Source organism: Somniosus microcephalus, chromosome 6 (assembly GCF_052327205.1).
Source record: "Somniosus microcephalus isolate GS21.2 chromosome 6, FLI_Smic_1.0, whole genome shotgun sequence".
Lineage (NCBI taxonomy): Eukaryota > Metazoa > Chordata > Chondrichthyes > Squaliformes > Somniosidae > Somniosus > Somniosus microcephalus.
Window position 1 is genome coordinate 16670730 of NC_140992.1, and position 21279 is coordinate 16692008.

At 47.8% G+C, this 21279-nt stretch overlaps 1 protein-coding gene across 20 annotated transcripts in view; it reads right to left on the reverse strand.

Moving 5' to 3' along the window:
- The window catches only part of LOC147115496 (muscleblind-like protein 1), a 743720-nt gene that overhangs the window by 82884 nt on the left and 639557 nt on the right, over positions 1–21279 (reverse strand). For all 20 annotated transcript variants that reach the window (XM_085989770.1, XM_085989779.1, XM_085989776.1 and 17 more), the window contains 2 exons: positions 4931–4969; positions 1680–1874 (listed from right to left, as the gene is read on the reverse strand). In XM_085989770.1, coding sequence (XP_085845896.1) covers positions 1680–1874; positions 4931–4969 — 234 coding nt within the window. The remainder of the gene's footprint in view (positions 1–1679; positions 1875–4930; positions 4970–21279) is intronic.

Consider the following 21279-nt stretch of genomic DNA (forward strand, 5'->3'; position numbering starts at 1 on the left):
CCCTCAGCACTGCACTGGGAGTGTCGGCCTAGATTTTTGTGCTCATGTCTCCTGGAATGGGACTATGTACCCACAACCTTCTGACTCAGAGGCAAGAGTGCTACCCACTGAGCCACGGCTAACACTAGTCAGGCACAGGGATAAGCTTGGAGGATATGTAACAAAGATACAGAGAAGCAACACAAGCAACAGAGGGATTGGAATTGCATTGTGCGACAATGTCGAGGAAAGCACTAACGTGCTTGCGCAAAATTCCTCTTACTGCCATTGTTACACAGCGATGTTAAAACACTTGCCAGAGCGATTTTGTCCGAACGTATTAGCGTGCATGTCATTGCTATCGCGCGACATGTTTTCAAGCCCCGAGGCCCGAGCCACTGCCCAGCCCCGCGAGTCAGCTGACGCTTTGTAGCTTTATACCAAATGTCAGCAAAGTCAATAACACTGTAAAGAAAACCGGAGCCAAGCAGATTCTATTTCTAGGTCTAGGATGGGCGGGGCCCACAGGGGTGGGGGGAAGGGATCTCTCTGGCTGCCCGCCTCTCTTCCGCGGCACTGTCCATGCCCGGGTGGCCTTGGCGAGGGAGCGTGCGGTGCCCGCCGGTATGCTTGAGGCCTCTCGCCACTGGTGGGCACCGCAGGGTAGCGAGCATTGTACAGACACTGAGAACAACCTGCTGATTTAACTGGGCAGGTTCCCTTTTCTTTTGTTGGGACTGTTTTGTTGCATATGCTGAGCTGCTTTCAGTTTGAGTGGGCCGTTTGTTTCTTTCCTATATTACTGGTGCCCCGAAAGGGACACTTGTTGTGATGATTCTTGTTTGGTAATCCTGGGGCCACCCAGTGTCACCCTTATTGGCCCATCAAAATAGGCCTAGCTGAAATGAGTTTGAACAGCCTTAAGCGTTTTGAGGACAGGTTGAGTAAACTGGGCCTATATTCTCTGGAGTTTAGAAGAATGAGAGGTGGGTGGTCTTATTGAAACATACACAATTCTTACAGGGCTTGACAGGGTAGATGCAGGGAGGATGTTTCCCCCTGGCTGGGGAGTCTAGAACCAGGGGTCACAGACTCAGTATAAGGGGTCGGCCATTTAGGACTGAGATGAGGAGAAATTTCTTCACTCAGAGGGTGGTGAATCTTTGGAATTCTCTACCCCAGAGGGCTGAGGTAGAGATCGATAGATTTTTGGATATTAAGGGAATCAAGGGATATGAGGATAGTGCAGGAAAGTGGAGATGTGGTAGAAGATCAGCCATGATCTTATTGAATGGCGGAGCAGGCTCGAAGGGCCGAATAGCCGACTCCTGCTCCTATTTCTTATGTTCTTAGGCAGTGGGCATGGACCAAGGCACAAGGCTGCTCATGATTAGGGACAATTGATGTCACTGTGCCAATCTGCTATATTACCGGTGCCCCAAAAGTGGCTCTTGTGGTGCTGATTACTGTTTGGTGACCTTGGGGCAACCCAGTGTCACCTTTAGTGTTCCATCAAAAATAGGCCAAACAAGGTCTTTCAGCGCCAACTAATTGGTTGCGACGATGTTAATTTCTGCTGTCAATCACAGCGTCCAATTCCAAGAAGGCCATTGCGCAGTGATGGCGCGATCGCACGTGGTGTAAAGCACTGACGCTCCTCGACGCCGAGGAGGGAAATGAATAGGAGGCTTCGGGCTCACCTCCAGGCGGTCGGTTCGCATCAGCTTCTGTGCAGCAGCCGCAGTGTGGACTGGGACGGCGTGGTTCCCCGTCACCAGCATCGGCGCGCTGGGTAGGATCTCCGCGGGCACCAGGTTCGGCGAGACAGGTCCCAGGTAGGGGTTGAAGGCTGCGTTGGGATTAGCCGCTAGACCCGGTGAGACGGAGAACATTGGCTGAAAGACAGAAAGAGCGGAAACAAGAGTTTAAAGCCAGCTGGCCAACTGGCCATTATTTCTTCACGGCTAACCTGCAGTCTTCCCAGGGACATTAACACTGTATTGGTTTCACAGTCTACTGCCCAGCACATTGTACATGTCCCCTCGAGACAATAGACGATTAAATAGTTTATGGAGCACTGAATACTAAACACTAGTTAGGCCCCAGCTGGAGTATTGTGGCCAGTTCTGGGCACCACACTTTAGGAAAGGATGCCAAGGCCTTGGAGAGAATGCGGAGGAGATTTACTAGAATGGTAACAGGGATGAGGGACTTCAGTTATGTGGAGAGGCTAGAGTAACTGGGGTTGTTCTCCTTAGAGCAGAGAAGGTTTAGGAATGATTTGATAGAGGTGTTCAAAATCAAGAAGGGTTTTGATAGAGTAAATAACGAGAAATTGTTTCCACTGGCAGGAGGGTCGATAACCAGGAGACACAGATTTAAGGTAATTGGCAAAAGAACCAGAGGCGAGATGAGGAAAACATTTTTTACACAGCGAGTTGTTGTGATCTGGAATGCGCTGCCTGAAAGGGCGGTGGAAGCAGATTCAATAGTAACTTTCAAAAGGGAATTGGATAAATACTTAAATTGGGAAAATTTGCAGGGCTCTGGGGAAAGAGCTGGGAGGAGTGGGACTAATTGGATCGCTCTTTCAAAGAGCCGGCACAGGCACGTTTGTTCAATTGGCCTCCTTCTGTGCTGTATCATTCTATGATTATCTGGAGGAAGTGAAGGGTTTTTGGGTTGCTTGGAAGTTTAACCAGTGTTTAGTCACCTCCCTCAGGAACTGTAAATAAGAAGATGCCTTGAAAATCCTTTTAGGAGGGAATGGGCTCGATGGGCCGAATGGCCTGTTTTTGAACTACACGGCACTGCAAAAGGAGACAGCCTGTCTTGGCCAGTCGGATTTACGTTTGGTTGCTATGGTGAGGTAAGAGGTGATGTGGCCTGATTGCATTTGGCACAGATGTGGCACCACTCATGGGATGGCACAGAGATATTTTTGGCCCGTGATTGCCTACTCGGAGAGTTGACAATCTTACTCAGCTCATCCAGGACAGGTAGAGAGGGCAGGTGCTTCCAGACAGTGAAAGGAAAATTAAAATAAAGGAGACAGTCATTGGAGCCTTCTGATGGGTGATTAAACAATGAAACCTCCAAGGTGCTGGGTACAGGTTACCTACGTACCCTCTAAGCCATTGAGAGAAACCAAAATGTAGTTTGTGGGTGATTAGAAACAACGTTTAAAAAATATCTCGATGGGTAAATCCCACCGTTTGAGGTGGCATTGAACCCGACAGAGCAAGAGGGCTCCCTGGTTCAACTCCTGGTCCGAGTTGGTCACTGGGGCAACAATGAGGGCAGTACAATTGACCTTCCTGCCGCCCCCCCCCCCACCCCGGGATTGAGGCAGGAGAACAGTGGCGGAAATCCGTCTCGCTGGAGAGTCCACGCGCGTAGAGGTCAGGTGAAGGCAAAACCGATCTCGCATGTGATGGCCACCTGGCCAAAGTCTCTGTCTAGGCTGACAGGTGACCACTTGGATGAGGGGCCGGTGAGTTTCTGGCACCTGGGGGAGCTGTATCCCCCAGTATTAATCGGTCAGAGCCTCCATGACAAGGAGGGGAGAGAATTGTGCGGTGAGGAAGTTTAAGAGAAAGGGTGGGAGGGTAATGTGTGACTTAGGTTAGTGTACAGCTGTGTAATGTACAGTCAGTGCGACAACATTCCAATTATTCTGAGTTTCACTCTGCAATTTGTCGGTTGCAGGAGAAGCTACAGAACTAAATTATCATGTCGGGACATTGCAATTAACCGCAATACCCATGGAATATTTTAACGCAAATTTATTTTTCTCTGCATTATTATTCATATCAGCACTCTGGAATATTAATGACTCACATCCAATCCACTTCAACAGCAGCTAAAACATTCCCAGAAATCTTTCCGCTTTATGCAATCAACCTATCTACAATTACATAAAACAGATTATATAAAACAAAATGTGACAAAAATGATGCTAATTTTTTTTTAATCCTCTAAATGCTTGACTTAGTTAATCAAACGTAATAATTAAAAAAAGCTCTGATGTTTCTTCTGCCCTTGATATCGTAGTTAAGATGTACTTGCGTTCAAAATTGTAAGGGGTTTTGATTAAGTAAATGGGGAGAAAGTGTTTCCACAGGCAGAAGGGTCAGTAACCCAGAGGACACAGATTTAAGGTAATTGGCAAAAGAATCAAGGAGGAAATGAGGAGAAATTTTTTTATTCAGCGAGTTGTTATGATCTGGAATACGCTGCCTGAAAGAGTGGCGGAAGCAGATTCAATTTTAAAATTTGTTTTTGGGATGTGGGCGTCGCTGGCGAGGCCGGCATTTATCGCCCATCCCTAATTGCCCCTTGAGAAGGTGGTGGTGAGCCGCCTTCTTGAACCGCTGCAGTCCGTGCGGTGAAGGTACTCCCACAGTGCTGTTAGGGAGGGAGTTCCAGGATTTTGACCCAGCGACGATGAAGGATCGGTGATCTACTTCCAAGTCAGGATGGTGTGTGACTTGGAGGGGAACTTGGAGGTGGTGGTGTTCCCACGCGCCTGCTGCCCTTGTCCTTCTAGGTGGAAGAGGTCGCGGGTTTGGGAGGTGCTGCCGAAGAAGCCTTGGCGAGTTGCTTTCAATAGCAACGTTCAACAGGGATGCGGATGGAGATATATTTAAAAATGAAAAATTTACAGAGCTATGGGGAAAGAGCAGGGGAGTGGGACTAAATGGATAATTCTTTCAAAGAGGCAACACAGGCAGAGTGGGCTGAATGGCCTCCTTCCATGCTGAATGATTGTGTGATATTCTTCCAATGAGATTTAAAGTTCTGGCTGCTGTGAAAGTGTTATTTTTATTACTACAAGTGAAGCCTCTCCCACCTCTGCCCAGGATTTCGTTTCAGTCCCCTCCCCCACCCACCCCTCTATATCGGTACAAAAATAACGAGTAGAAAGGGATTTGCTTCCCAGTGTATTTACCTCGTTAAACCACCACCCTCGCTGTCCACCATCCGCCATCTGCCAACACATCAGAAGAACAAATAGGTAATGCTGCAAGTGATTTCTCCCTGGTTACAACAGCACACTGATCTCTACTGAGCATGCTCGCTACGTCAATGCACATTTTGGTTCTTGCACTCAATCAACAGGGAGGGCATCAGCACCAGGGAAACCGAAACACGTGTCCAATTGTTACCACCCAGGATCGGCAACCGAGCACTTCCAGGTGAGGCCCGGCATTGGTCAGAGGCAGAGTAGCCCCTCCTTCTACTCTGTCCGCACAATGAGCCTCGACACCGAGAGCCCCAGTGCCACCTCGCCATTTCCTGCATCATTGAGCGAATGGTGCAAATTTAGGGCCACATTGAGGGAATTGTTGCACTCTCGTGAACGGATGGTGGGAACGGCGAAAGCTATTTCAGGAATGAACCCCCTTCCAGCCGACAGAAACAGAAGACGTTCATCTCCGCAGTCCATGCCAGCTTAGAAGCTGCACCCCCGGGAGGAGAAGGTACATTGTTGTAATCCAGTGCAACACTCGCTCACTTATTGAGGGTGGGAGCGGGGGGGGCGCGGAGGGCGGTTTTGGGGTGGTGGGGGTTGGTGGAATGCCACCTTTGTTACGTCAAGCGGCACCTTCGTGCATTCTGAGGAAGGGGACCCTGCTCCGCAACACCCGGGGCCCACAAACACATGGCGTGGCAAGGACGTCAAGATGCAGAGCCACCGAGCTTCAAATGATGCTTCCTTGGGCAGGTGCTGAACAGAGCTGAGTTACGTTTCCACCTGCCACCCGCACCCCACCTCCCTCCCCAACCACCCACCGCCCATCCCCAGTGAGAGAGAAGGAGGGAGGGTGAATCAGGTGGTCAATCAACTGACGCCGCTCCCTCGGTACTTGTTGCGGTCAAGCTCGAGGGCAGCACTGGGCAAAAAATTGGGAGCACATCATGTCCCCAAATGTTCAGTCAGAAAACTGTGCCAGGCTCAGTTGAACCTAAAGAGAGGGGGAGAAAATAACATGTGAATATCAAGGATTGAAGGGGGCAAGGTAAAGAGACACAGAAACCCTCTCTCTATATATATAGGTACATGTTACTGTGAGATAGGGCTACAGTAAACACGACATTATTGGAGGCTGCACACAATCTAATTACACTTACGGTCTAAACAGTCAGAAATGGCTGCTCCTTAATGCTAACATGAAATGTCATTCAAGTTCAGAAAAAAACATCTGCGGTTCTTTTGTGTTTTATTGAGCCGCAGTTTCCTCCACTGGCGTTGCGCATCGAGTGCTCTTTCCCCCGTCTGTCCTCGCTGATTGACACTGGGCTGTGTCTCCACGGTTATCGGCTTGCCTTGCCCAGCTGAGGTGTCTTGAGCCTAGACAGCGTCTGTCAGCAGGTTATTTGAACACTCGGGGGGCATCACAACCAAAGGCCGATCGTCTCCTTACCCAATGTCTAAACACGCACACTTGCCAACTGGTAATGATGGTTAGGAAGGGAAGTTCTGGCTGAGTTGCCTCCCGCCCCCTGTTCCCCCCCTCCTTAGTAGCAGGTCTGTAACCATCGCCTACCCCCCGCCGTCCCCCCCCCCCCCGCTCCCCCCGCAATGTCCGAGATCAGCTGACTCCGCACAGACTACGGATCAGGCTTGGGGCCTACTTGACTTGGATGACTCAATGTGAGTTTCAGCCCTCCTGAACTAGGAGGGGCAAACAATACAAATTGGCTCAGGTTTCGTCTGCTGATCACTGACCCAGGTGTCAGCTTGGCTCAGATGGCAGTACTCTCGCCTCTGAGCTCTCTGAGCCAAGAGCTCTGCCTTCCCCCAATTCTGGCCTCTTGTTCATTCCCCACCCACCCCCCCACTTCCTTCCCCCCACCATTGGTGGCCGTGCCTTCAGCTGCCAAGGCCTGAGGCTCTGGCGTTCCATCCCTAAACCTCTCCACCTCTCTACCTCTCTCTCCTCCTTTAAGATGCTCCTTAAAACCTACCAAGCTTTTGGTCACCGGTCCTAATATCTCCTTATTTGTCTGATAGCGCTCCTGTGAAGTCCCTTGGGACGTTTTTACTACAGTAAAGGCGCTATATAAATGCAAGCTGTTGTTGTTGAGCCCGATGGCCCCAGTCCCGGCGCTGACCGCATGATGTAAGCTGGCACCTCAGTCTTGTACTGAAAGAGTTCTGCATTGGGAGGGAGGGAGGGGTGCCCATCTTCTGATGAGGCACTGAACCCCACCTGGATGTTAAAAAAAAAATCCCAAGACACTATATGAAGAACCGCATGGAATTCCTTCAGTCCCTGGTGAATGTTCCCCCACATAACCAGAAATACAGATTTACTAGTCAATCATCTCATTGCTGCTGGTGAGACCTTGCTGTGCCAACGTGGCTGCCACATTTGCCTACACAACAACAATGATTACACTTAGAAAGTAGCCCATGGGTTGGCAAGTGAGCTGGGATGTACTGCGGACATGAGAGATGCTACATTAAGGTAAGTTCTTTCTTTGCTCAGGCAACGATGGGACTGGCCTCAGCTCCGATACCTCCTCTCATAATTGAATAGCCCACCAACATGCACCGCCTGGACACCAGCATGAAGAACGATCGTTTAGGACGATGGAGCATAACCTTATGCCAGGCCATACAGGAGAGGCGTTAGGAAACAGTTCTTCACACAAAGGGTGGTAGAAGTGTGGAACTCTCTCGCGCAAAAAAAGCAGTAGATGCATAGCTCCATTAATAATTTTAAATTGGAGATCGATAAATTTTTGCTAGACAAGGTTATAAAAGGATATGGAACCAAGGCAGGTGGATGGAGTTAAGATACAGATCAGCCATGATCGCATTGAATGTCGGAACAGGGGCTGAATGGCCTCCTCCTGTTCCAATGTTTGATTGAGGTATCCAAGGGCTTCTACCACCCAACAAGAGTCAGAAGGAAGAAGGGAAAAAATTGGATGGGAAGCCCTTTTCATCAAATCAGCCATTAAATATGATTACATTACAGATCCTGGCGAGCTCTATGAGAGGACAAAGGGTAAATGCAACTCACAATCTCCCATGCAAAACAGAGAATGTGTTTGTATTAGTCTGCACCATCTTTAACACTAGCAACAGATGAGTGGACAATCCAGACCAGATTACACCGCAGATGCTTTGAGTAATATCAGTAAGGCAGTTTTTAAAATAATGCTTGCCTGTCTAATGAATAACCGCAAAAATGCTAATATTTTTCTGATCAGCCTCACAGTTGACATCTCCTCACCCCTCTTAATGCATCAAATTACCACTTCATTTTACAGCTATCAATCTGCACCTGTCGGAGTGAATTGGAACTGGGTTAGGCGGGGGGGAGGGAGGGGCTTCAAAGAAACACAGTGAGACCACAATATCACCGATCAATACAAACATACCGTCACACTGCGGAGCAGTGTCACATTCAAGAGTTTTTTTTTACTGGTTCCTCCCAGTGCTATTGGAATCTGAAAAGACATTAGCGGTTGCCCTCTCCAGCCTGAACTGCTACTCTGCAAATGCATTCTTTTCCACTTTAAGTTTTCGCCACTCTCAGCTCCGGAAGGTGTTGACTTTTGCTCTTGTAAAATTCCACAGGCTTCCCTCTAACAGTGATTCTCCACCTTAGCCCAGACATAAGAACATAAGAACATAAGAAATAGGAGCAGGAGTAGGCCAATCGGCCCCTTGAGCCTGCTCCGCCTTCAATAAGATCATGGCTGATCTGATCCTAACCACCAATCCACTATCACAGAACCATCTCCTGAATCTAACAGAATTAGACACACAAAATAAGAGCAGGATCAGGCTACACGGCCCCTGGGCCCGCTCCGCTACCCACAGGGCCATGACCGATCCGAACCTAGACTCATGTCCAAATTCCTGCCTGCTCCCCGTAACCCTTAATTCCCTTTACTTCTAGGAAACTGTCTATTTCTGTTTTAAATTTATGTAATGATGTAGCTTCTACAGCTTTTTGGGGCAGCATATTCCATGGACCTACCACCCTCTGAGTGAAGTAGTTCCTCCTCATCTCAGTTTTGAAAAAGCAGCCCCTTATTCTAAGACTGTGCCCCCTAGTTCTAGTTTCACCCATCATCGGGAACATCTTCCCCGCATCCACCCGATACCAGTACGTATCGGGCTGGCTCTTCAACCATACAGAGGACATCACAGCAAAGGGCACTTCAGCCCTTCATTGGTGTCCACACGGACACACATTCCAGCGAGGGTCACTCCACATGGACACACATTCCAGCGAGGGTCACTCCACACGGACACACATTTCAGTGAGGGTCACTCCACACGGACACACATTTCTGCGAGGGTCACTCCATACGGACACACATTTCAGTGAGGGTCACTCTACACGGACACACATTCTAGCGAGGGTCACTCCACATTACACACATTCAAGCAAGGGTTACTCCACACGGATACACATTCCAGCGAGAGTCACTCCACACGGACACACATTCCAGCAAGGGTCACTCCACACGGACACACATCCCAGTGAGGGTCACTCCACACGGACACACATTCCAGTGAGTGTCACTCCACACGGACACACATCCCAGTGAGGGTCACTCCACACGGACACACATCCCAGTGAGGGTCACTCCACACGGACACACATCCCAGTGAGGGTCACTCCACACGGACACACATCCCAGTGAGGGTCACTCCACACGGACACACATCCCAGTGAGGGTCACTCCACATGGACACACATCCCAATGAGGGTCACTCCACACGTACACACATTCCAGTGAGGGTCACTCCACATGGACACACATTCCAGTGAGGGTCACTCCACACGGACACACATTCCAGCAAGGGTCACTCCACTCAGACACACATTTCAGCAAGGGTCACTCCACACGGACACACATTCCAGCGAGGGTCACTCCACACGGACACACATTCCACTGAGGGTCACTCCACACGGACACACATTTCAGTGAGGGTCACTCCACATGGACACACATTCCAGCGAGGGTCACTCCACACGGACACACATTCCAGCAAGGGTCACTCCACACAAACACACATTCCACTGAGGGTCACGCCACATGGACACACATTTCAGCGAGGGTCACTCCACACGGACACACATTCCAGCGAGGGTCACTCCACACGGACACACATTCCAGCGAGGGTCACTCCGCATGTACACAGTTTCCAATTGAACATGTGCAACTTCCTGGCAACCTGATTCAGTGTGACCATGACAGAGGCCTGGAAGATGGCTATCTGTCTACCTGCTTAGCCAATGATGGGCAACTCATTAAGAGTTGCCACCCGTGGTGTTTTGGATGGGACTGTTTGGTTTTTGAATGGCCTGGAAATATCTAAGATGTAAATTATAGGAACATAGCAACAGATGGAGGCCATTCAGCCCCTCAAGCCTGTTCCACTATTCAATTAGATTGTGGCTGATCTGTATCTGAATTCCATTTACCTGCCCTGGCTCCATATTCCCTTAACAGCCTCAACTAACAAAAATCTATTGATCTCAGTTTTGACATTTTCAATTGACCCCCAGCCTCAATAGCTTTTTGGGGGAGAGAGTTCCAGATTTCCACTAACCTATGTGTGAAGAAGTGGTTCCTGACATCACCCCTGAATGGTCTGGCTCTAATTTTAAGGTTATGCCCCCTTGTTCTGGACTCCTTCACCAGAGGAAATAGTTTCTCTCTATCCACCCTATCGAATCCTTCAATCACCTTAAACACCTCAGTTAGGTCACCCCTTAATCTTCAATACTCGAGAGAGTAGAAGCCTTGTCTGGGTACCACACTTTAGGAAGGAAGTCAAGACCTTGGAGAGGGTGCAGAGGAGATTTACTAGATGAGGAACTTGAGTTATGTGGAGAGACTGAAGAAGCTGAGATTGTTCTCCTTCGAGCAGAGAAGGTTAAGGGGAGATTTAAAATAAGTTTCCAAAATTATGAGGGGTTTTGATAGAGTAAATATGGAGTATTTGTTTCTACTGGCAGGAGGGTCGGTAACCAGAGGACACAGATTTAAGATAATTGGCAAAAGAACCAGGAGGAGAGGAGGAGAATTTCCTTTACGCAGCGAGTTGTTATGATCTGGAATGCGCTGCCTGGAAGAGTGGTGGAAGCAGATTCAATAATAACTTTCAAATGGGAATTGGATACTTGAAAAGGAAAAATTTGTAGGACTATGGGGAAAGAGAGGAGGGGGGAGTGGAACTAATTGGATAGCTCTTTCAAGGAGCTGGCACAGGCACGATAGGCTGAATAATTTTCTCCCCATTTTATGCGCCCTGTGATGTTGAGCTATTAATTACTGAGGCTATTAAGGTTTCTGATAAATTTCCGTCACCAGTAAACCAAATCTTGACCCTCTCCGGTTTGGACTTGGCAAAATATAGAAACATAGAAGATAGGAGCAGGGTAGGCCATTCGGCCCCTCGAGCCTGTTTAATGAGATCATGGCTGATCATCCAAATTCAGTATACTGTGTTATAAATCTCATCATCATAAAGAAACTACTCATGAAATAACGCTGGACGGCCAGCTGGTGGCGCCGTCCAAGGAGTATAAATACTCGGGCGTGGGCCCAGCTCGCCCAGGGACATTTTGTAAGACAAGGAACTAGTGAAGTACAACTAGACCTCCATGTTCTGAAACAAGTTGATTAAAGTCTTGCTTTATACTCGAACCAAGTGCGTAGTGAGTTTTATTACATCACCACGTATGAAGAGAGATTGAGTCGATTAGGCTTATATTCGCTAGAGTTTAGAAGAATGAGAGGGGATCTCATTGAAACTTATAAAATTCTGATAGGACTAGACAGACTAGATGCAGGAAGGATGTTCCCGATGGTCGGGGAGTCCAGAACCAGGGGTCACAGTCTAAGGATAAGGGGTAAGCCATTTAGGACTGAGATGAGGAGGAATTTCTTCACCCAGAGAGTGGTGAACCTGTGGAATTCTCTACCACAGAAGGCAGTTGAGGCCAATTCATTAAATATATTCAAGAAGGAGGTAGATATATTTCTTAAGGCTAAAGGGATCAAGGGATATGGGGAGAAAGCAGGGACAGGGTACTGAATTTGGATGATCAGCCATGATTGCAGTGAATAGCGGAGCAGGCTCGAGGGGCCGAATGGCCTACTCCTGCTCCTATCTTCTATGTTTCTATGTTTCCCGGGGCTGTCAAGGTCAGAGATCTGTTCGGAGTGACAAAGAGCAAGGCAAGCTGCCAACTCATCTGAATAAATGGCATCGTGTTTAACTTTCGAATATCGCTCATGAAACCAAAATGTCCCTTCTTATGAGTTATACTTGACTCATCCACACAGGAGTACAAGGCTCCATTGCGGAACACAGGAACTGGACTGGAAATTTCCACGCTGTAAATCGTAGGAACAGGAGGAGGCCGTTCAACCCCTCCAGCCTGTTCCGCCATTCAATCAGATCATGGCTGATCTGTATCTTAACTCCAACCACCCAAAGTTGGTTCCGTAAACCTTAATCCTGCCAACAGGATCTATCAACAATGAATTGCTTTAGTAAATAACCTATTTAAATGGCATGAAAACAGAAAATGTCGGAAATACTGTGGTAAACCATTGTTTGTATTCCTGTTTGTCCTGTTTGTATTCCACTGTGTACATGCCTGGACATGCCTCGGCTGACTCCTCCCACAGGTCCTAGTATAAAGGTGACTGCTCCCCAGCCCTTTGTATCCTGGACCGGTCGACCACTCGAGGCAGACCTCCATTCTGTTGTTAATAAAAGCCTTTAGTTACTCTTCTAACTCTCAGTCTTTTATGAGTAATTGATAGCGCATCAATTTTATTAACAACATTTTTATAATGGAGAAGATCCTCACACCAGCATGCCTGGACTTAGATCATCGGGAGGCGGACTCATCCACCAAGTTTACTCACTGGCTTAAGTGTTTCGAAAAATTCCTGACCGCCTCCGAAGCAATCAAATCGGACGAGGACAAACTGGATGTCCTGACCTCCAAAGTGAACCACCGAGTGTACTCGGTCATCCAAGACGCGACCTCGTACGCGGACGCTATCAAGCTCCTCAAGGACCAGTACACGCGCCCAGTGAACGAAGCGTACGCCAGGCACCTTCTGGGGAGTCGTAAACAACAACCTGGGGAATCAACCATGGAATACCTTCAGGCACTGTCTGTGCTTGGCCGGGCCTGTGGTTGTAAGGATGTAAAGGCCGCCGTGTACACAGAGGAACTTATCCGGGACGCTTTTGTAGCGGGCCACAGATCCAATTACACCCGACAGCGACTGTTGGAGCAGAGTAACCTCGACCTCAACAAGGCCTCTGAACTCGCACTATCGTTGGATGCAGCCTACCAGGGCATAGATGCCTACTCCTCTGCACCGTGGACGCTCTGATGAAAAGTCACGGGCCTGTAACGTTGACTCTGTTTCTCTCTCCACAGATGCTGCCCTGGCCTGCTGAGTATTTCCAGCATTTTCTGTTTTTATTTCAGATTTCCAGCATCCGCAGTACTTTGCTTTTCTATTTAAGTGGCCTCTGGGAATAAGTGGGTACCATTCCTAATATTACATGGAACGTACAGCACAGAAACAGGCCATTTGGCCCAATTAAATATTCAATTTGTTTCATGGACCCAGATGCACGGGTTCCTCCCCCAATGTATTTCCCAGTGAGGAAGTCCACTGCACAGATCAGAAAGAAAGACTTGGATTTATACACCACCTTTCACCACCTCAGGACGTCCCAATGTGCTTTACAGCCAATGAAGTACTTTTTGAAGTGTAGTCGCTGCTGTAATGTAGGAAACGCGGCAGCCAATTTGCGCACAGCAAGCTCCCACAAAAAGCACTGTGACAATGACCAGATCATCTGTTTTTTTAGTGATATTGATTGAGGGATAAATATTGGCCAGGACACCGGGAATAACTCCCCTGCTCTTCTTCGAAATAGTGCCATGGGATCCTTTACCTCCACCTGAGAGAGCAGACGGGGCCTCGGTTTAACGTCTCATCTGAAAGACGGCACCTCCGACAGTGCAGCACTCCCTCAGTACTGCACTGGGGAATGCCAGCCTAGATTTTGTGCTCAAGTCTCTGGAGTGGGACTCTGAACCCACAGCCTTTGGGCTCATAGGCGAGAGTGCTACTCACTGAGCCACAACTCGCACTAAGGCTGACAGAAAGGTCCCTGGACTATACTAAGCAGCTGATCTCAGCTGGGGTAATGGTACGGACACTACAGGCTGGATTTTACTCACCGAGACACGTTGGGGGCGGGCCTGCTGGCTTCCGGGTTCTAGTCCCGCCCCCAGCGACGTCCCCTGATTGGCCTTGTTAAGCCCGCCCTGCAATGAAGCCTCCAGGAATATGTCCGACCAGCGTTGGTAACCCTATCTACTGGTGATGAAACTGTGTTGAATGTCAAATCCGATTCGCCTGTCTCGTGTAAAAGAGGCCCGTGGCCCAATATTGGGTGCGCCTTGGGCCTAACCATTCTGGCGCAGGGATTGTTTCGGCCGCCGTGTACCAATTCCTAAACCCATTAATTTGTACCCCTGTGTCTCTCCATCCACACCCTTCAGTGTCTTTCCATTGAGTGTATGATCCCATTCCTTGTTTTTCCTCCCAATATGTATTCCACCTGTGTGCCCGCTCCACTAACCAGCTTATGTTTTCCTGAAGTCTTTCGCCCTCTGCCTTGCTGTTTGCCAATTTTTCTACTTTGGTGCTATCAGCAAACTTTGAGATTGTGTCCCTTGTGCTCAATTCCGAGGACAAAAGTGGTCCCAGCGCAGATTCCTGGGCAACCCTAATGCAGTCTTAGCAACACCCATTAACCAGAACTCTTAGATTCCTGTCCATCAACCAACTTTCTATCTATGTTGCTACATTTCCTCTTATACAGTACGCCTGAATTTTACTAACAAGTCCCATGTGAAGCACTTTAGCAAACTGCTTCTGAAAATCCACATACACCACATCTACTGTATTCACTTTATCAATCCAATCAGTTGCTTCTTCAAAAAACTTCATTAAATTTGTTAAACATGACTTCTCTTTAACAAATCCATGCTGGCTGTTCTTGATTAACCCATGCATTTCTAAATACTTGCTAATTTTATCTTGAATTAAGAGCTTGCCCACAATTGATGTTAAACTAACTGGTCCATAATTGCCCAATTTATCCTTCTCTCTCTTCTGGGGCAAAGGTGTTGTGATAATAATAATAACTTCCGGGAAGTTATGTGCACATCACTTCCTGTGAACTGTGAACTGTGAACTCTGTGCATACATCACTTCCTGTGCATATGTCACTTCCTGTGTTTGGACTAGTATAAATACTGTACTGCTCAGTATGGTAAGAGGGCTTCACCTAGAGGCATGGTGAAGATCGCTCTTGTATATAGTTTAATTATAAGTTGCTTAAAGCTTACTTTAAAGTTCCTTGATGTGTGAGACTCTTTTGTTACATCAGGTGTTATATTGGCCACTCTTCAAGTCCCACTGCTCTCCTTCAAAATATTTTCCTTATAACATCTGGGCAATACAGTAAAATCTTGATCAACTTGACTCGGTGTTGGCCTCTTGCCTCTTAAACCTCCTCCAGCCCTAAATCCTCCGAGATCGCTGCATCCCTCCAATACTGGCCTCTTGCGCATCCCCGATTTTAATCACTCCACCATTGGCAGCCGTGCCTTCAGCTACCTGGGCCCTAAGCTCTGGAATTCCCTCCCTAAACCTCTCCGCCTCTTTACCTCTCTCTCCTCCTTTAAGGCCCTCCTTAAAACTTACCTCTTTGATCAAGCTTTTGGTCACCTGTGTTCATTTTCTCCTTATGTGGCCTGGTGTCAAATTCTGTTTGATGACGCTCCTGTGAAGCACCTTGGGACTTTTTACTATGTTAAAGGCACTATATAAATACAAGTTGTTGTTGTTGAATCAAAGGGTTGTGGGTTCAAGCACTTTAGGGTCATACTCAAGCGCACTACTGAGGGAGCAATGCTGTGTCAGTGATTTTCATCCTTTAGATCAGATGTTTAAATCAGATCTGTCTGTTCAGGTGACTGTAAAAGATCCCATGGCACTACTGAAAGAAGAGCAGGGAGTTCTCTTGATGTCCTGGCCAACATTCCTCCTTAACCAACACCGCCAATAAGAGATTAACTGGTCATTCATCTCATAGCTGGTTGTGGGACCTTGCTATGTACAAGATAGCTGCTGCATCTGCCTGTGTGACAACAGTCACTGTAATAAGAGTCATTTGGGACTTTTCTGAATTATATAAATGCAAATTCTATTCTAAAATAGGCTTTTTATTCACTTGTGACACAGAGGGCGGTGGAGGCCAGTTCATTAAATATATTCAAGAAAGAGTTGGATATATTTCTTAAGGCTAAAGGGATCAAGGGATATGGGGAGAAGGCAGGGACAGGGAACTGAATTTGGATGATCAGCCATGATCTCATTGAATGGCGGAGCAGGCTTGAGGGGCCGAAGGGCCAACTCCTGCCCCTATCTTCTATGTTTCTATGTTTCTATGTTTCTAAACCTTAGTAATTTGAGATTTACAGTACAGTGTATAACTGGCCTTATATTTTTTGGAATAAGATCTAATAATAAGAAAGGCATATCATTTGTGTACGTTGGCAAGAATCATTATTACTCTATTATGCAATTCCTGATTAATCGGGAGGGTGAAATTATCATTTGGTTTTCAATTTAGCTTTTGTTTTTGTTGGTCCAGCCCTCTTCCTAACGGTCCACTCCCGAACCCAGGAGCAGCCTGGTTTCTAGCCCCATTTCAATGCAGTTCTGCAGTCAGCTAGGGAGAGAAGTCCAGGGTGACTCAGCCTCTGACGCTGCCTCCTGCCCTTTGAGGAAAGGCCTCACCTTTCCTCAGTGCCTTGCAACGGCTGAGAATGGGCACTTAGTGTGTGCGAGGAATCACCGGGGAAAGCTTACATCCCGGCAGCTCATGGTGCGACACATTACTGCACGAACATGCTAGGGGGAGGGTTGCACTGTATGTGTGTGAGGGAACATAAGAAATAGGAGCAGGAATAGGCCATACAATCCCTCAAGCCTGCTCCCCCATTTCAATAAGATCATGGCTGATCTTCTACCTCAACACTTTCCCGTCCTATCCCCAAGTCCTTTGAATCCCTGAGTGCCCAAAAATCTATCGATCTCAGTCTTGAATATACTCATCGACTGAGCATCCATGGCCCTGTGGGGGAGAGAATTCCAAAGATTCACAACCCTCTGAGTGAAGATATTTCTCCTCATACTATACTCATTGACTAACTTTACTTCAAATGACAGCGTGGCTTCCTCAAAGTTTCCCCCAAGCAGTAGTGGCATAGTGGTTAGCACTGTTGCCTCACAGCGCCAGGGACCCGGGTTCAAATCCGGCCTCGGGTGACTGTCTGTGTGGAGTTTGCACATTCTGCCCGTGTTTGCGTGGGTTTCCTCCGGGTGCTCCGGTTTCCTCCCACGGTCCAAAGATGTGCGGGTTAGGTTGATTGGCCATGATAAAAAAAAATTGGCCCTTAGTGTTAGGGGGGATTAAATATACGGGGTTACGGGGATAGGGCTTGGGTGGGATGGCTGTCGGTGTAGGGACCGGGTGCTAGGGTTTGGATGATCAGCCATGATCTCGTTGAATGGCGGGGCAGGCTCGAAGGGCCGAATGGCCTACTCCTGCTCTATGTTTCTAAGTACAATGCTTCACAATTCTAAACACTCTGGGGGACATCCTGGAGATGATGCTTTCTAACATAAGGACACATAACTTTTGTAATCTGATTATTATACATGTACATTACTCTACAATTTATTGTACATGTCCTCCAAGCTTAAATTCTCTCGTGCAAAGGAGAACTTGAAGTCTTTTTGACAGTTTGTCACTGGTTTTAGGGTAGCGATGAGGCTAACTGACAATCTGGTCCCAATAGGGAGTTAAGAATGATGATAAGTCCAGCTGACTTTGAAGCACTGCACATGGCACATGAGATTAGCTCTTAGTACTGACTGGAGATCATACCAGGGTTCTTTCCGCCAGCCTTGTTATCAGCGGTGGCTCAGTGGGGCGCACCTCTTGCCTCTACATTAGTAGGTTGTGGGTTCAAGTCCCACCCCAGTAAGTTAGGGCACAAAAAAGATCTAAGACTGTCACTTCAGTGCAGTACTGAGAGAGTGCTGCACTGTTGGAGATGCTGTTGTTCAGATAAGACCTTAAATCAAGGATCCTTCTGCCCTCTCAGGTGAATGTAAACGATTCCATGGCATTATTTTAAAGTAAGAGCGGGGAAGTTCTCCCCGTTGTCCTGGCCAATGCGTATCACTAAAGCAGATTATCTGGTCATTATCACATTGCTGGTTATGGCTGCTGTGTTTCTGACATTACAACAGTGACTGGGCTTCAAAAGCAGTTCATTGGCTATAAAGGGCTTTGGGATATCGTGAAAGGTGCTGTATAAATGCAAGTTCCTTCTTTATTTTACAACTAGCAAGTCAAAAATGATCCTAGAATTCCATTCCGAAGGGATGGGGACAATTGCTGGAAGTCAGGCTCAAGCCAAACTCTATATCGGAGTTCCTAACAGACTCTGATGAGAAATCCTTTGGAAAGGAAATGACTCATCTCCCTTTGGATGGCCCCTGGCCCCTGGCTCGAGTTCTGTAGTTTCCTGGTCGTTATTCTGACAATTAAACAATTGGGTCGATTGGGCTTATACTCGCTGGAGTTTAGAAGAATGAGAGGGGATCTCATTGAAACTTACAAAATTCTAACAGGACTAGACAGGCTTGATGCAGGAAGGATGTTCCCGATGGCGGGGGAGTCCAGAACCAGGGGTCACAGTCTAAAGATAAGGGGTAAGCCATTTAGGACTAAGATGAGGAGGAACGTCTTCACCCAGAGAGTGGTGAACCTGTGGAATTCTCTACCACAGAAGGCAGTGGAGGCCAATTCATTATATATATTCAAGAAGGAGTTGGATATATTTCTTAAGGCTAAAGGGATCAAGGGATATGGGGAGAAGGCAGGGACAGGGTACTGAATTTGGATGATCAGCCATGATCTCATTAAATGGCGGGACAGGCTCGAGGGGCCGAATGGCCTACTCTAGCTCCTATATTCTATGTTTCTATGTTAAACATGACTAAATTAGGACACAGTGCAAGGTGACTGAGGGTGCAGATGTAAGCTCCCTCACCTTTCAGGTGATTGGGCATTGTCACGGATACAATGGAGCAGACCGAACAGCAGCATTTTTGAAAATGAGAACTTGGCTGCAGAATTTTCACTGGGGGGCAAAATGTTCCCCCAGACAGACCACTGCTAGCATTATCCCTAATCGGGATTGTTTTTGCGATGGTAGCTCGGCTCCATAAAAGATCCCACAGCACTGTTTTGAAGAAGAGCAGGGGGAGTTCTCCCCTGGTGTCCTGAACAATATTTATCCCTCACCAACATCACTATAAAAACAGATAATCTGCTGTTTGTGGGAGCGTGCCGTGTGCAAATTGGCTGCCATGTTTCTTACATTACGACAATGACTACGCTTAAAAAAGTACTTCATTGGCTGTAAAGTGGTTTGGGAGGTCCTGAGGTCATGAAAGGCGCTGTATAAAGGCAAGCTCTTTCTTTCTGTTTCTGTCTTACCTAATGTGAATGAAGAGGTAAGGCCTGACTGAACGATGCAGCGTGTTACCAGCATTCAGGCAGCCATCTTACCCGACGGGTAAAAATGACTCTCGGGCACAGGGTCAAAGATCAGCAGCCGGTGGTGTCATATCACTGCACGGAAATTCTGTCCAGGGTTTAAAAATGGAGCTTGGCTGACTCACCGGATCCACCTATTTAGATTCACTTTCTAATCAGCTTTTTGAACGTGCTTTCCTGTTGGGATCCTGCCAGCTCTGCCAATTGTGTCTTGCAATAGCGCTGGTTTTGGCTAAAGTCCGCAACCTTCTGGCTCTATTCTGGTTTCTGCAGGGACCCGACTGCTAAGGAGTCTCCTTCCTCTAAATCAGAGGAGAATCCTGGCTCCGCTTCTTAAATCCAGTTATCCTTGCCTCCTCTCTTGCAGGTTCTGATTCTACCTCAATAACAAGAACAAGAGCTTGCATTTATATAGCTCCTTTAATGTAATAAAATGTCCCAATCACAGCAGTGTTATCAAACAAAATTTGACACCAAGCCACATAAGGGGCTATTAGGGCAGGTGGTCAAAAGCTTAGTCAAAGAGGTAGGTTTCAAGGAGCGTCTTAAAGGAGGAGAGAGAGGTGGAGAGGCGGAGAGGTTTAGGGAGGGAATTCCAGAGCTTAGGGCCTAGGCAACAGAAGGCACGGCCGCCAATGGTGGAGCGATTAAAATCGGGGATGCTTAAGAAGCCAGAATTGGAGGACCACAGAGATCTCGGAGGGTTGTGGGGCTGGAGGACGTTACAGTGATAGGGAGGGGCGAGGCCATGGAGGGATTTGAAAACAAGTATGAGAATTTTAAAATCGAGGCATTGCTTAACCGGGAGCCAGTGTAGGTCAGCGAGCACAGGGGTGAAGTGTAACGGGACTGGATGCAAATTAGGATACGGGCAGCAGAGCTGGGGGTTCCATGGTCGCCAGCAACCCCCCCCCCACCCCCCCACTCCCCCACCCGCCCCCCGCAGCCCCCGAGCTTTGGTTAAGTCGCCGTTCTTCATAGGTGAGCCTAGACTGTAGACCTGTACACAATACAATTGATGGAGGAGGCATCACAACCAACCCTAATCATGGTCTGGCTGATACCTTTCCCTCTCCCTCACCCTGAAACACTGAGGCCCGTCGAAGCCCCGCTGCTGCCAACTTGACTTAGATCCGGGCACAAGGTGCCAGCTGTGGCTCAGTGGCTAGCACTCTGATCTTGAGTCAGAAGGTCATGGGTTCAAGTCCCACTCCAGAGACTTGAGCACAAAATCTAGTGTCCACACTTCAAAAGTATCTGAGTGGCTGTAAAACACTTTGAGACTTCCTGAGGCCATGAATGGTGCCATATAAATGCAAGTCTTTCTTTCTTTAACGTGAACTTTCCAACATTGTTGGGGGTGGGTGAATGGGGAAGTTAATAAATTTTCTACTTTTTTTACGGAGGCTGGAGTACAATCTCCATTGCTCCAGCCTCAGGGGTGCAGAATATGTTTGTGAAGGAGGAAAAGTGAACATTTAACTCAAGGCTTCTTGCCCATCCCTGATTTCCATCACTCCGCCATTGGCGGCCGTGCCTTCAGCTGCCGAGGCCCTAAGCTCTGGAAT